Source organism: Ranitomeya imitator, chromosome 3 (genome assembly GCF_032444005.1).
Source record: "Ranitomeya imitator isolate aRanImi1 chromosome 3, aRanImi1.pri, whole genome shotgun sequence".
Lineage (NCBI taxonomy): Eukaryota > Metazoa > Chordata > Amphibia > Anura > Dendrobatidae > Ranitomeya > Ranitomeya imitator.
This window is the reverse complement of record NC_091284.1, coordinates 54,984,840-54,999,402: the sequence shown is the minus strand read 5'-3', so window position 1 is coordinate 54,999,402 and position 14,563 is coordinate 54,984,840. Positions and strand designations below refer to the sequence as shown.

Below are 14,563 nucleotides of genomic sequence, written 5' to 3'. Positions count from 1 at the left end.
GCGTGTGTCACCAAACTTTTATAAGGACTCTGACTATTTGTGCTCTGAAGTTAACCAATCAATACACAGCCACGCCCATAGAAAAGTTCTGTGGTATACACCAGTTAGTCAAAGGGAAAATTTGTACCTTTATTGATAATGAGTCACATATTTAAAACAGGGGCAAAGGTGAAAAATAAAAACTGCCAGAATCAGCGGAGAAGCAGCAATTGGAGGAAATAGTCGGTTTATATTAAAAAGTCAAGGAAAAATCCCATTTAGAAGCTAGTCTAGTATTATGCCTAGGGATTTATTATTATTTAATTATAGTTTATCCAAGGTGATTGGTAGAGATCTGAACACTGAGCCCATTACTGATTCCAAGAGCAGGGCTTTGAAATAGCCCACCTAAATAGAGCTGTGAACATACTTGGGATTAACAGAGTAAGATATAAGCAATAGATTGTGTGGTGATGTTCATGGTTGACTACAACTCAATGGTGTTGTCGAACCACTGATAAAAAAGTAATGGACACAATTGGAACTGTTTGAGAAAGCAGAGAATGCTAAGTGCCATAAGCAGTTATCTCCAGCAGTCCAAAATACAATAAACGTCCCGATCTCTGGAATGGTGCTTGGACCTACACTGAAGAGCAAGTTAGCACTTATTGTGGGATCCATCTGTACTCTAAAAAGTTCTGAAAAAGTCTTTATAAAAAAATGGCCTAGTTTGTTCTGAGGGCTCATTTAGACATCAGTTCTTCTTGTATGATTTATATCTTTGTTTATCACAGATAGCACTCATACCTTTGACAGTCTATCGGGTAGTTCACATGCATCATTTTTTCTTCTGGAAACTTGTCCAATATTGATCCGATTGTCGAATCAAACTTGCCAAAAAAAAGTCTACGGATCTATGAAAAATTAGACAGCACTTGGATGACATCTACAGCTCTGGCAAAAATTAAGAGACCTCCACATCAAAACCCTGTCATGGGCAGCCCAATCTCCAGACCTGAACCCCACTGAAAACCTCTGGAATGTAATGAAGAGGATGATGGATAGTCACAAGCCATCAAACAAAGAAGAACTACTTACATTTTTGCGCCAGAAGCAGTGTGTAAGACTGATGGAAAGCATGCCAAGACGCATGAAAGCTGTGATTAAAAATCAAAATTATTCCACAAAATATTGATTTCTGAACTCTTCCTGAGTTAAAACTTTAGTATTGTTGTTTCTAAATGATTATGAACTTGTTTTCTTTGTATTATTTGAGGTCTGAAAGCACTGGGGTTTTTTTTTGACCATTTCTCCTTTTCAGAAAAAAAAATACAAAATTTATTGCTTGGAAATTCGGAGACATGTTGTCAGAAGTTTATAGAATAAAAGAACAATTTACATTTTACTCACAAATATACCTATAAAGAGAAAAATCAGACAAACAGAAGATTTTACAGTGGTCTCTTAATTTTTGCCAGAGCTGTATGTACTGTCCATTTTTCATGGGCTGTTGATAGAAGTTTGAGAAACCTCTATTAGTTTTTTATTCTCATCCGACAAAAGCCAAAGAAACTTTGACCAAACTCTGACGGTAAAAACTGACATTTGGACCAAGCTCCGACACTGATAAGAAACATCAATGAAACTCAGACTGACTTATTATGAGAAAAAAATCACTGACATCTAGGCTTTGGCCATCTGAATATCATCTCAAGTAGAATCCCACTCTATCATATTGCAATGAGTTGATGACAAACTTAAGTTGTGCCACATCTGTACATCGAAAACGTCCTTGCTAGTATTAAAGAGTGAATCTATGATAAATAATTCTACAATATCTTTATTTTTGTTTTGCAGCTTTACTACAAGTTTCGATATCACTGAGCAAAGTTGAGATTAGCGTGGGACAGTCCAAGTATTTCACATGTACAGGTATGTCTCTTAATCTCGAATTATTTATCACTTTTTACATTATTACGATTGATACTTAACTATACTACAGGAGGTATAAAGTTGTCAAGGACTAAAACGTAAAATAAATCCAGTACTGATGCTTGGAGACACAGAAGTACATAACTCCTAGTAGTCAAGGTTATAGAAGGATAATACGGAGATGAAAAACCAGGACATCATTGACATCATCCAAAGTCAATAGTCATAGTCAAATGTTACAGATTTCTATATTAACTTTAAGGAGTAATTATTTGTATCCCACATTTGTTTTTGCTGCTCCCAGTGTCAAAATATCTTTTGTTTTGCATCTTTCTACATCACAAACAGACACAGAGATAATTAAAGCAAATCTAATGTGCAGCGTGTGCCCCCCATCCTGGCAAACTGATACCTCAGCTTCGTTGATCCCCTTTGTATCATAAGGGACATGAGATATTGGATTTTAAAAGATTTGTCCAGATTTAAAAACAATGGTGACTTTTTGATGAAATCAGTGCCAAACCTGTCCACAGGGTGTGAATGGTATTGACACTCAGAACTATTTTCGTTCTCTGAGTTGCCATCTCAGATCATTGGATTATAACTGATTGCCAGACGGGAGTTGCCCATCTGCCCTGTCATTCCATTTTCTTGGCTCGGCTATCTTTGTCAGTGCCATAGATTTTAATGAAGTTGCAGGGTATATTTACCACCTGACACTTTTTTCAACCCCTATTGGCTGCGATTTTGCCAAAGGGAAGAATTTAGGGAGAATGGAAGTCACAATCTCCATGTTCTAGCGATCAGTTGGGGTTCTAGCTAAGGAACACACAGTAATCAAACAGTTTACCTACTCATTAGAAAACAGAGTTTACAATAATGCAGATTTTCAACATAACTGAGCAGTGTAGCTGTGAATTCTGCTTTGGGGTGAAACAAAAGCTCAAAAGCGGGTGCATGATCTGTTTCTCTGCCTATTTCCCCTGTATTCCTCTACCATCTTCTCTATGTAGGTGTCAGTAGGTTGCTGAAATCTGATAACAGAGTGAGGTGGCTTTCATTTTTGTCTTTAGGCTGATTTTGATTATATCTGCCTCTACTATTAATTTATGTAATACTTGTTGGAACATTGGAACGGTGACAATTTGTTCATTTTGTTTTTGTTATTGGATAATAAAAAGGTAGTGAATTATAATGTAAGGAAAAATATTTTTTTTATATAGTTTTAGGAGAAGCTGAAACAATTGACTGGTATAATCCGCAAGGAGAGAAGATAACATCAAATCAGAGAGTTGTGGCACAACGAGAGGGTATGAGATCATGGCTCACAATATACAATGCCAACATTGATGATGCTGGTATATATCGTTGCCAAGCTACTGATTCAAGGGGGCATACTCAAGAGTCTACAGTTGTTCTGGAAATTTACCGTGAGTATTTTTAAAATAATGTCAATGTCATATGTGACTAATGTACTGCGGCTGGAAATTACAGCTTTTTTGTTATTTTGTGCTATGTGCTGCAGTAACGATTCAGAAGGTGCTGTGTTCGGGTAAGATAACACCATGTGTTGACCATTAATAAAAATTAGGTATTCCCTTTGTAATTTTAAAGGAATTCTGTCAATGGGTTCAGCTGGCCTATGATGTCTATATCAGCATGTAGGTGATAGAAAGCTGAATAAAATGACACCTTGATATCTGCGATCCAATGTCTTATTCCCAACAAATCATAGTTTTTTTTAAATATGTAAATGAACTGTTAAGATCTATGGGCCAGGCGTAGATCTTTGTGAGATTCTGCATCCAGAGCTTATTTGAAATGAAATGAGGCATTACCAATGTGAGATTTGTGGATCAAAACAGCAGACTGTCACTCATTACATGTAGGTAGTGCCCCCTTTCATGTTAAATAAGCTCTGGAGGCAGATTCTCAGGGAGATCTTAACAGCTAATTTACATATTAAGAAAAATTTGTATTTCTCTGCAATTAAGCATGAGCTAACAGATATCAAGGTATCATTGTATTGAATTTTCTGTGACCTGCACACCCATATAGACAGTTTAGGATTGTTAATTCCCTTTGTTCACACCGATCTTGATGAGGGGCTGTGCTGGAGTCAGATGTTCCTGATTCAGGAGCACTGGTCAAGTGGTGTGCACCTCTGAGTGTGCCTCACCTAAAATCAAACTGCAGCCCCCGCTGGAGTAAAATAACAAGATTTCTAACATAGCCGCCCCTCTATCTTGCCCCATCGTTGCTCCATTTCTGAGTCGCGCATACATTTTGTGACTTTTCAAAGCTTTGATTAGTTGGACCCAATGTGTGGAGTTGTGGCATACATGCATCACACCTGCTCCTTTCTAATGGGCAATTTCAGAGTCCTGTTCCAAAAATCATTAGTGGGTTCTAATTTTGTAACCTACAGTGATCAGCTTTGGATAGTTGATGCCTTAACAATATGGGAATAACCCTTTAAGTTTATGGTGAAATATTGGGATTCATTTAACACAAAAATGGCTTCACTATGCTCCACAAGAAGCAAACAAGTATAGTATATTTAAGTGGTTCTCCATTCTTAAACTATGAATCTATATGACTGTATATAAAGGCACAGATGATTGGCCTCGGGGAGACCAAAACATCCAACACCGCGGAGACACCATCACGTGTTTCTCAACGCAGTGATTCCAGAACACTGCCCCCATCCCTTATGGGAAATATGCAGATGCATGCAAAGAAGCTGCGGAGACACCATCACGTGTTTCTCGACGCAAGCAGTGAATAGCCAGGCCTTTCCCCGGACTGTATGACTGTAGATTTGTAAATCTTCACATCCGGTGCACCAAATGCTATTAGGATTCTCCAGAGTTGGTGCCGGGAGAAGAGGGTCATGACCTCAAGTATGTGATTTCCATAAATGTGGTCACAAGCCAACTATACTGTATTTGGCCTCTCTCAATGCAAGTGTATTGAGAGAGGGTGAATACAGTCTAGTCGAAATGTGGCTGGAATCATGTAAATCACACAATTGCAGTCACATGACCGTTCGCTGCCAGTCCTGGCAGCGGAGAATCCTGTCAGAGAGCTAGGCATGCAATGCAAGGATTCACAAGTCTGTAGCCACATAGAATAACTGCAGACTTGTAGTTTTAGATAGTACAACCCTTTAATCTTAATATCAAAGACTTCTACAGTAATTTAGCTTCTGCAGTGTGCTCAACAAATATTCCTCCTACCGCTCCCATAAAAACTGAATCATAGTACTTACTATGAAAAGCACAATTAGCTTGTAGTTTGCGTTTTTTATTCTCTTTTACTCTATTTTTTGATGCTTTTATTTTGTGAAAATGGAAGAAATTGCCAAAGTGGCAATCCCTACTCCCACGTCAGATTCTTAAGTAATCACAACAATACACAAAATCTCGAACCATCTCAGCTGCATTCTCCCATTCTCCTCCAGCTGCAGTGGAGCCTGCTCAGCGGAGACGTCGGTCCCAGTGTCTGGCTCAAGCTGATACTGTGCGGCTGGTTACTGCTGTCTTTCCAGGCTCAGCCATTGTAACCAGTACTAATCAGCATTGAGCAGGCATCCCTGAGACTAAGTTCTGCTTTTCTTCTTCTGAGCATGCCCAAGGGACGACTTCTCATTGGAGGTCGGGGGTCCCATGCTCAGGTCCTGTAGCAGCTCCTATTGGACCACTAGGAAGGTCCTGGAGAGCTTCCGCTATAAAAGGTTCACATGGCCGCACGGCCATGTGCTGGTATAAACTTATTATTGTGTGTGTGGATGTATGCCTGTCGATGGATGAAAGCTCTGAATCATTCTCATCCCTAATGTTGTTGACTGTTTGCAAATGGTGGAAGCTACCTAATACTTGACAGTGCTATTCTGCACAGCTAGCACACGATACAGCGTCAGATAGCAGTGACCGCCAGTGCGGCGCCATACGCTAATAGAGTGCTTTCCTGACCCAAGTCTGGGTGGTTAGTGGCGTCCGCCAGAGCGGCACTGCACACACTCTTGTGCAGAAAATTATAGTTTCTGTTCATCTCTGACACCCCAGTAATGGTGTCGAGCGCAAGAGGTCTAGAGGAACCCTTTCCCTGAGTCTTGGGACAGAGTTCTGTGACTCCTTGCTTGCACTCTCTGTGCGGTACCGCGGCCTTGTGATGCAACAGGGTTCGCTTCCTTCACACCGGGTGAAACTAGCCCATGTGTGTGTATCCACATTATACCGCCATATAGTCCATTATTACTCAGCAGCAGGTTCCATCTCTGCACGGTGGACCCCGGGCTGCGAACACACCTTATACCATCCTTATAATTATTTGGTGCATTCTGCTAGCCCTAACAGTGTCTGATTCTGGGGTAGAGGAGCCTCGGTGCGAATTCTACCTCTGCACACCTATATTTTGACTCCTGACTCCACCACTAGGTGGCCTCCACGTCCAAATTACTTTCAATTTTTACAAGACATGAGTATATGAAATTTGAATTTTCTTTTATATATACTGTATATATATTTTATTGTACCTCATTGACAATTGAAATAATATTAAATTTCTCTTTACGTTAGAGAAACTGACATTTGAAGAGGTCAGGTCACCCCAGGAATTCCGGAAAGGGGAAGATGCCGAAGTGGTCTGCCATGTCAGCAGCTCGCCTGCTCCAATGGTCCGATGGTTGAGTAACGGTGGAGATGTAACAGACATTGATGACAGTTAGTATTTTGGTAACGTTTTAAGTTATGTTTTTCACCAGAGGTTTTAGCTTTCATTTATAAGTTGTAGAATATCTTTTAATTTATTCTTTATATTTCAGAAGTGATTTCATGTTTTGTCTTTCATATACAGATTATTAGGAAAATTGTTTAAAATCTGAGTTAATGTGGATGCAGAAAATGGTTTATTTTGAGGGGTGTTTGGTTTGAGGTGTTTGATTTCTAGAATCCATTCTCAGGAATCTATGTGAAATACTAATTTAATAGTGGGGTCCCAGATGTAGGACCATCATCTATTAGCTACAGTTTAAAATGGGTGCAACAAAATATTTAGTTGGAACTGTGTCAACCCTGGAGAACCCTAAAAGTCCTTTGTAACTATGAATTGAAAGAGGTTGATAATTTTACTTTACCAAAATGTGTCAGGGACTTTGTGATAGTTGCTTTTGTCATACTATTACAGGGTTTCCTTCTTTATATTTTAGTGCCCTCTACCACAGAGCTCTTTTCTGACTACTGATGGAGGATCATGTGACCTACTCTGCCCATGACCCTCATCCAATAGAAAAACAAGGCAAATAGGAAAGGTGATATTTAATTGGACGAGGCTGAGGGACAAGTCTGGTCACATGCTCGTCCTTCAACTATCTTTTTGAGAACAGGAAAACTGTGCAGGAGATCCAAAAAAATGTATACATTGGTAAGTGACACAAAATGACCCCAAACAAATATTTTACAATAAGGATAAAGTGGAAAACCCCTTTAATTATCTCTTCTATGGTGGCATTGTAAGAGAACTGAACAAGTTAATGGCTTTCATCATAGACTATAATTTAAAGATGGGCATCCCAGTAGCAGCACACGCTGTGTTCTGCTTTTCATCAGGGAACCTCTTAATAAATATATGTTTAAAATAGTTTACCCGTTCAGGTCCACTTCTAGCCATGCCTACTAATGATAGGTTTATAAAATCTTCAAAAGAGCTCTTAACTTTTTCTAATACACATTAGATGTAAAATCAACCTACAGGTAAAAAACTGAGGTTAGTCTTATATGTACAGATATATTAGAGATAAGTGGATCTTTTTACATTTGAATTTGCCAATTCGCCAACTTAATCAAATTTTCCCCCAAAATTGTTTTTGCGGTGAATAAATGTGCATGAATCTCAATATTGGAAAACTTCAAATATCTCAGAAAATATATGTAAGGAGAGAGAGAGGACCCCGCTGACCATAAGAGTTTACACTCTACAGAAGAGAGAGATGACCCCACTGACCATAAGAGCTTACATTCTACAGAAGAGAGAGGACCCCACTGACCATAAGAGCTTACACTCTACAGGAGAGAGGACCCCACTGACTATAAGAGCTTACACTCTACAGAAGAGCGAGGACCCCACTGACCATAAGAGCTTACACTCTACAGGAGAGAGGACCCCACTGACCATAAGAGCTTACACTCTACAGGAGAGAGAGAGAGGACCCCACTGATCATAAGAGCTTACACTCTACAGGAGAGAGAGGACCCCACTGACCATAAGAGCTTACACTCTACAGGAGAGAGAGAGGACCCCACTGACCATAAGAGCTTACACTCTACAGGAGAGAGAGGACCCCGCTGACCATAAGAGCTTACACTTTACAGGAGAAAGAGAGGACCCCACTGATCATAAGAGCTTACACTCTACAGGAGAGAGAGGACCCCACTGACCATAATAGCTTACACTCTACAGGATAGAAAGGACCCCACTGACCATAAGAGCTTACACTCTACAGGAGAGAGAGGACCCTGCTGACCATAAGAGCTTACACTCTACAGGAGAGAGAGGACCCCACTGACCATAAGAACTTACACTCTACAGGAGAGAGAGAGGAGCCCACTGACCATAAGAGCTTACACTCTACAGGAGAGAGAGAGGAGCCCACTGACCATAAGAGCTTACACTCTACAGGAGAGAGAGAGAGGACCCCACTGTTAATAAGAACTTACACTCTACAGGAGAGAGAGGACCCCACTGACCATAAGAGCTTACACTCTACAGGATAGAAAGGACCCCACTGACCATAAGAGCTTATGCTTTACAGGAGAGAGAGGACCCTGCTGACCATAAGAGCTTACACTCTACAGGAGAGAGAAAGGACCCCACTGACCATAAGAGCTTACACTCTACAGGATAGAAAGGACCCCACTGACCATAAGAGCTTACACTCTACAGGAGAGAGAGGACCCCACTGACCATAAGAGCTTACACTCTACAGGAGAGAGAGGACCCTACTGATCATACGAAGTCACACTCTGCAGGAGAGAGAGAAAGAGAGGGAAGACACTACTGACTATAAGAGCTTACACTCTACAGGAGAGAGAGGACCCCACTGACCATAAGAGGTTACACTCTACAGGGGAGAGAGAGGACCCCACTGACCATAAGAGGTCACACTCTACAGGGAAGAGAGAGGACCCCGCTGACCATAAGAGCTTACACTCTACAGGGGAGAGAGGACCCCGCTAACCATAAGAGCTTACAATCTACAATAGAGAGAGAGGACCCGCTGACCATAAGAGCTTACACTATACAGGGGGGAGAGAGGACCCCACTGACCATAAGAGCTTACACTCTACAGGAGAGAGAGGACCCTGCTGACCATGAGAGCTTACACTCTACAGGAGAGAGAGGACCCCACTGACCATGAGAGCTTACACTCTACAGGAGAGAGAGGACCCCGCTGACCATGAGAGCTTACACTCTACAGGAGAGAGAGGACCCCGCTGACCATAAGAGCTTACACTCTACAGGAGAGAGAGGACCCCACTGACCATGAGAGCTTACACTCTACAGGAGAGAGAGGACCCCACTGACCATGAGAGCTTACACTCTACAGGAGAGAGAGGACCCCGCTGACCATAAGAGCTTACACTCTACAGGAGAGAGAGGACCCTGCTGACCATAAGAGCTTACACTTTACAGGAGAGAGAGGACCCCACTGACCACAAGAGCTTACACTTTACAGGAGAGAAAGAGAGAGGACCCCGCTGAAAATAACCTACATTCTACAAAAGAGAGTGAGTTTACCACTGGTCATAAGAGTGACAGGAGCAGAACCTCATAAAAGCTTATACTGTATATATACAAGTGTTTGAGTGTATATGAGTTGGTGACACTAGGTTAGCACCTGTTCACACTTAGTTTATGTTTGGATGTGACAGTCAGTTTTTTGAAATTTATATGAACAGCTCTGGCAAAAATTAAGAGACCACCACATCAAAACCCTGTCATGGGGAGCCCAATCTCCAGACCTGAACATTGAAAACATCTGGAATGTAATCAGGAGGATGATGGATAGTCACAAGCCATCAAACAAAGAAGAACTGCTTACATTTTTGCTCCAGGAGCAGTGTGAAAGACTGGTGGAAAGCATGCCAAGACACATGAAAGCTGTGACTAAAAATCATGGTTATTCCACAAAACATTGATTTCTGAACTCTTTCAAAGTTAAAACATTAGTATTGTTGTTTCGAAATGATTATGATCTTGTTTTCTTGCATTATTTGAGGTCTGAAAGCACTGTTTTTTTAATTTTGACCATTTCTCCTTTTCAGAAAAAAGTACAAAATTTAGGGGGTCACTGATAGGGCCTGCACAGGAGACAGATACGCTGGCGGCTCAAAGCCTCCTAACCTTCATAGGTACCCCTGAGATAAGGGAAAGCCAGGGTCCCTTTATAGTGGCCAGGACAGGTGTGGGTCCCAGGTCGCCGTCCTGCCCCTTTATCGCTGATAACGGCGTGACAATAATTCTGCAAAGAAACAAAGGATGAACATATCCTTAAACACTAAAAACTAGACAAAAAAAGCACAAATGCAGTAATGTATTATGTATCAGACTATTCATGTTCGCTTTCACAGAACAGTTTGTTAATTAAATTTTCTCATCTTGGTTGTCTATCATTGTTTTAATTAGTTTTGGTTTCACAGGTTTCAGTTTGTTAATATTCCTCCCTGTGTCGATTAATTTGTACTTTCTCACAAAAATGTAAAATATTCTATAAATTAAGCATTCTATAGTCTTCAAATAAAATCCTAAAGTAACCTTTATAGTATCAGGATAAAAAAAAAACTATTTAATATTTTATCAAAAAAGCTGATATTTAATGTAATAGTGTCATTTTACCCAATGGGGCAGACTAAGCTACATGATCCAGATTTCTGACGTAATTTGTGCCCCAAAAAACTGTCTAAGGCCTTTTTCGCATGTCCGTGTTGCACATATGTGTTCTATTCGTGTCTTACAAATACCTGTTATAACCTATGTCGCTATTTAGATGTCCATGTTTTTTCACAGATAGTGTAGGCGTGAAAAACTCAGAGATGTTTTTTTTTACCTGCAGCACTTATGAAAAATACCAATGCAAGTTATAGATCCATGTTCTGGCCATGATTAAAGAGAACCTATTATGAAAAAAATGCTATTAACCTGCAGACATGGGGTTAATCTGCAGGTTAATAGCATTCTTGATGTGCCTGGCACCGGCACTTAGACCCCTCTTCCGGAAGGAAATTAACTTTATATTTACCTGTAACATTCAGCTTTCAGTCACGGGAGTGGTGCCAGCGCAGGTTCAGTCACCACTCTGTGTATAGTAATGATGAGCCGCCTGCTGTCAGTCAGTGCCGGCGGTGCTTTTACAGCAGACGCTCAATACACAGAGCGGTGACTGAATCCAGAACATTGCCAAAAACAATAAAGATTATTTCCTACCAGTAGTAGGGGGTCTTAGTGTGGGTGCTGGGCCAGTTCAGAATGCTATTAACCTGCAGACTAAAGGTACCTTCACACATAACGATATTGTTAACGATATCGTTGCTATTTGTGACGTAGCAACGATATCGTTAATGAAATCGTTCTGTGTGACAGCGACCAACGATCAGGCCCCTGCTGGGAGATCGTTGGTCGCTGAATAAAGTCCAGAACTTTATTTCGTCGCTGGACTCCTGCTGACATCGCTGGATCGGCGTGTGTGACACCGATGCAGCGATGTCTTCACTGGTAACCAGGGTAAACATCGGGTAACTAAGCGCAGGGCCGCGCTTAGTAACCCGATGTTTACCCTGGTTACCATGCTAAAAGTAAAAAAAAACAAACACTAGATACTTACCTACAGCCGTCTGTCCTCCAGCGCTGTGCTCTGCACTCCTCCTGTACTGGCTGTGAGCCGGAAAGCAGAGCGGTGACGTCACCGCTCTGCTTTCCGGCTCACAGCCAGTACAGGAGGAGAGCAGAGAAACAGAGCGCAGCGCTGGAGGACAGACAGCGGTAGGTAAGTATCTAGTGTTTGTTTTTTTTTACTTTTAGCATGGTAACCAGGGTAAACATCGGGTTACTAAGCGCGGCCCTGCGCTTAGTTACCCGATCTTTACCCTGGTTACCGGCATCGTTGGTCGCTGGAGAGCGGTCTGTGTGACAGCTCTCCAGCGACCAAACAGCGACGCTGCAGCGATCCGGATCGTTGTCGGTATCGCTGCAGCGTCGCTTAATGTGAAGGGGCCTTAACCCCATATCTGCATATTAACATAAAACATATAATCATCCTCAAGAATATAATACCCTCAAATAAAAGAGCATATAGAAACCCATTGGGCGCAATAAAGAGATACTGGGATCCAAATAGTGCAAATATAAATAACAAATATTATTATTACAATGCAATACATACAGTGGTATACCAAAGGCAGCCACATAAATAAGTAATGCCAGACAGATGACAGAAGCAGATAGAAACAAATGACCCCACTGTGATATAGGCATATATTGGCTTAAATGTGTAGATATTCATAAATAAGATAAATAGGTAGAATCCATGTTGAAAGGATTATACATGATTATCCAAGGAAGTGGAAGTGTTGCTCCAAAGTGTTAAATAATCACAAAGGATGTGAAAGAGTGCCTTTAACTAAATTAAAACTGCACTATTATTATTATTATTATTATTATTATTATTATTATTATTATTATTTATTGTTATAGCGCCATTTATTCCATGGCGCTTTACATGTAAGGAGGGGTATACATAATAAAAACAAGTTCAATAATCTTAAACGATACAAGTCATAATTGGTACAGGAGGAGAGAGGACCCTGCCCGCGAAGGCTCACAATCGCTGGTCATGCAGCGGTTTGGTCGATCGGTGGTTACTGCAGGTTATAGGCTTGCCGGAAGAGGTAGGTCTTCAGGTTCTTTTTGAATGTTTCGATGGTAGGTGAGAGTCTGATATGTTGGGGTAGAGGGTTCCAGAGTAGGGGTGATGCGCGAGAGAAATCTTGTATACGATTGTGGGAAGAGGAGATAAGAGGGGAGTAGAGAAGAAGGTCTTGTGAAGATCGGAGGTTGCGTGTAGGTAAGTACCGGGAGATGAGGTCACAGATGTATGGAGGAGACAGGTTGTGGATGGCTTTGTACGTCATGGTTAGGTTTTTGTACTGGAGTCTCTGGGCAATGGGGAGCCAGTGAAGGGATTGACAGAGGGGAGACGCTGGGGAATAGCGGGGGGACAGGTGGATTAGTTGGGCAACAGAGTTTAGAATAGATTGGAGGGGTGCGAGAGTGTTCGAGGGGAGGCCACAGAGCAGGAGGTTGCAGTAGTCAAGGCAATAGATGATGAGGGCATGGACTAGGGTTTTTGCAGATTCTTGGTTGAGGAATAAACGGATTCGTGAAATATTTTTCCGTTGAAGTTGGCAGGAAGTGGAAAGGGCTTGGATATGTGGTTTGAAGGAAAGATCAGCATCAAGGATTACCCCGAGGCAGCGAGCTTGTGGGACTGGGAAGAGTGGGCAGCCATTTACTGTAATGGATAGATTCGTTGGGGGGTCACGTCAGATGGGGGAAAGATGATGAATTCTGTTTTGTCCATGTTAAGTTTCAGAAATCTAGCGGAGAAGAAGGATGAAATAGTGGACAGATGTTGAGGGATTCAGGTTAGTAGGGAGGTGATATCTGGTCCAGAGATGTAGATCTGTGTATCATCAGCATAGAGGTGATACTGAAAGCCATGAGATTCTATGAGCTGTCCCAGGCCAAAGGTGTAAATGGAGAAGAGCAGGGGCCCTAGGACTGAACCTTGTGGGACTCCGACAGATATGGGGCAAGATGAGGAGAAGGTGGTGTGTGAGTGGGAGACGCTGAATGTCCAGTCTGTTAGGTATGATGAGATCCAGGATAGGGCCAAGTCTGTGATGCCAAGGGATGAGAGGGTTTGTAATAATAGGGAATGGTCCACTGTGTCAAAGGTCGTCGACAGGTCCAGAAGGAGGAGGACAGAGTAGTGTCGCTTGCTCTTGGCGGTTAAGAGGTCATTGGTGACCTTAGTTATGTCACACTATGTGTGAATATTACAATCAGATAGAGACTATGTTAATTATAGTCCTATATATAACCAGTAGTGATGAGCAAATATACTCATTACCTGAGATTTCCTGAGCATGCTCGGGTGTCCTCCGAGTATTTTTTAGTGCTCAAAAATTTAGTTTTTATTGCCGCAGCTGAATGATTTACATCTCTTAGCCAGCTTGATTACATGTGGGGATTCCCTAGCCACCAGGCAACCCCCACATGCTGGCTAACAGATGTACATCATTCAGCTGCGGCAAAAAAACCTAAATTTCCGAGCACTAAAAATGCTTGGATGACCTCCGAGCGTACTTATGAAATCTCGAGTAACGAGTATATTCGCTCATCACTAATAATCAGTTGTCATGGTGTGGTATGAGGGCTAAACAGCCACCTCGACGCGCATTTCACTGCTAAAACACGCAACTTCATCAGGAGAACATATACTAATGACACACTGACCAAACACTGATGACAAACAGATCCAAAACACTGATGACACTGGTATCATTTTTTGCATATGTAAAAAGCACTGACGTCT

General features: G+C 41.6%; 1 protein-coding gene across 4 annotated transcripts in view; it reads left to right on the top strand.

Annotated features, from left to right (window-relative positions):
* NCAM2 (neural cell adhesion molecule 2) overlaps positions 1-14,563 on the top strand; it is a 627,216-nt gene that overhangs the window by 380,223 nt on the left and 232,430 nt on the right. For all 4 annotated transcript variants that reach the window (XM_069760881.1, XM_069760880.1, XM_069760882.1 and 1 more), the window contains exons 2-4: positions 1,837-1,911; positions 3,135-3,341; positions 6,492-6,635. In XM_069760881.1, coding sequence (XP_069616982.1) covers positions 1,837-1,911; positions 3,135-3,341; positions 6,492-6,635 — 426 coding nt within the window. The remainder of the gene's footprint in view (positions 1-1,836; positions 1,912-3,134; positions 3,342-6,491; positions 6,636-14,563) is intronic.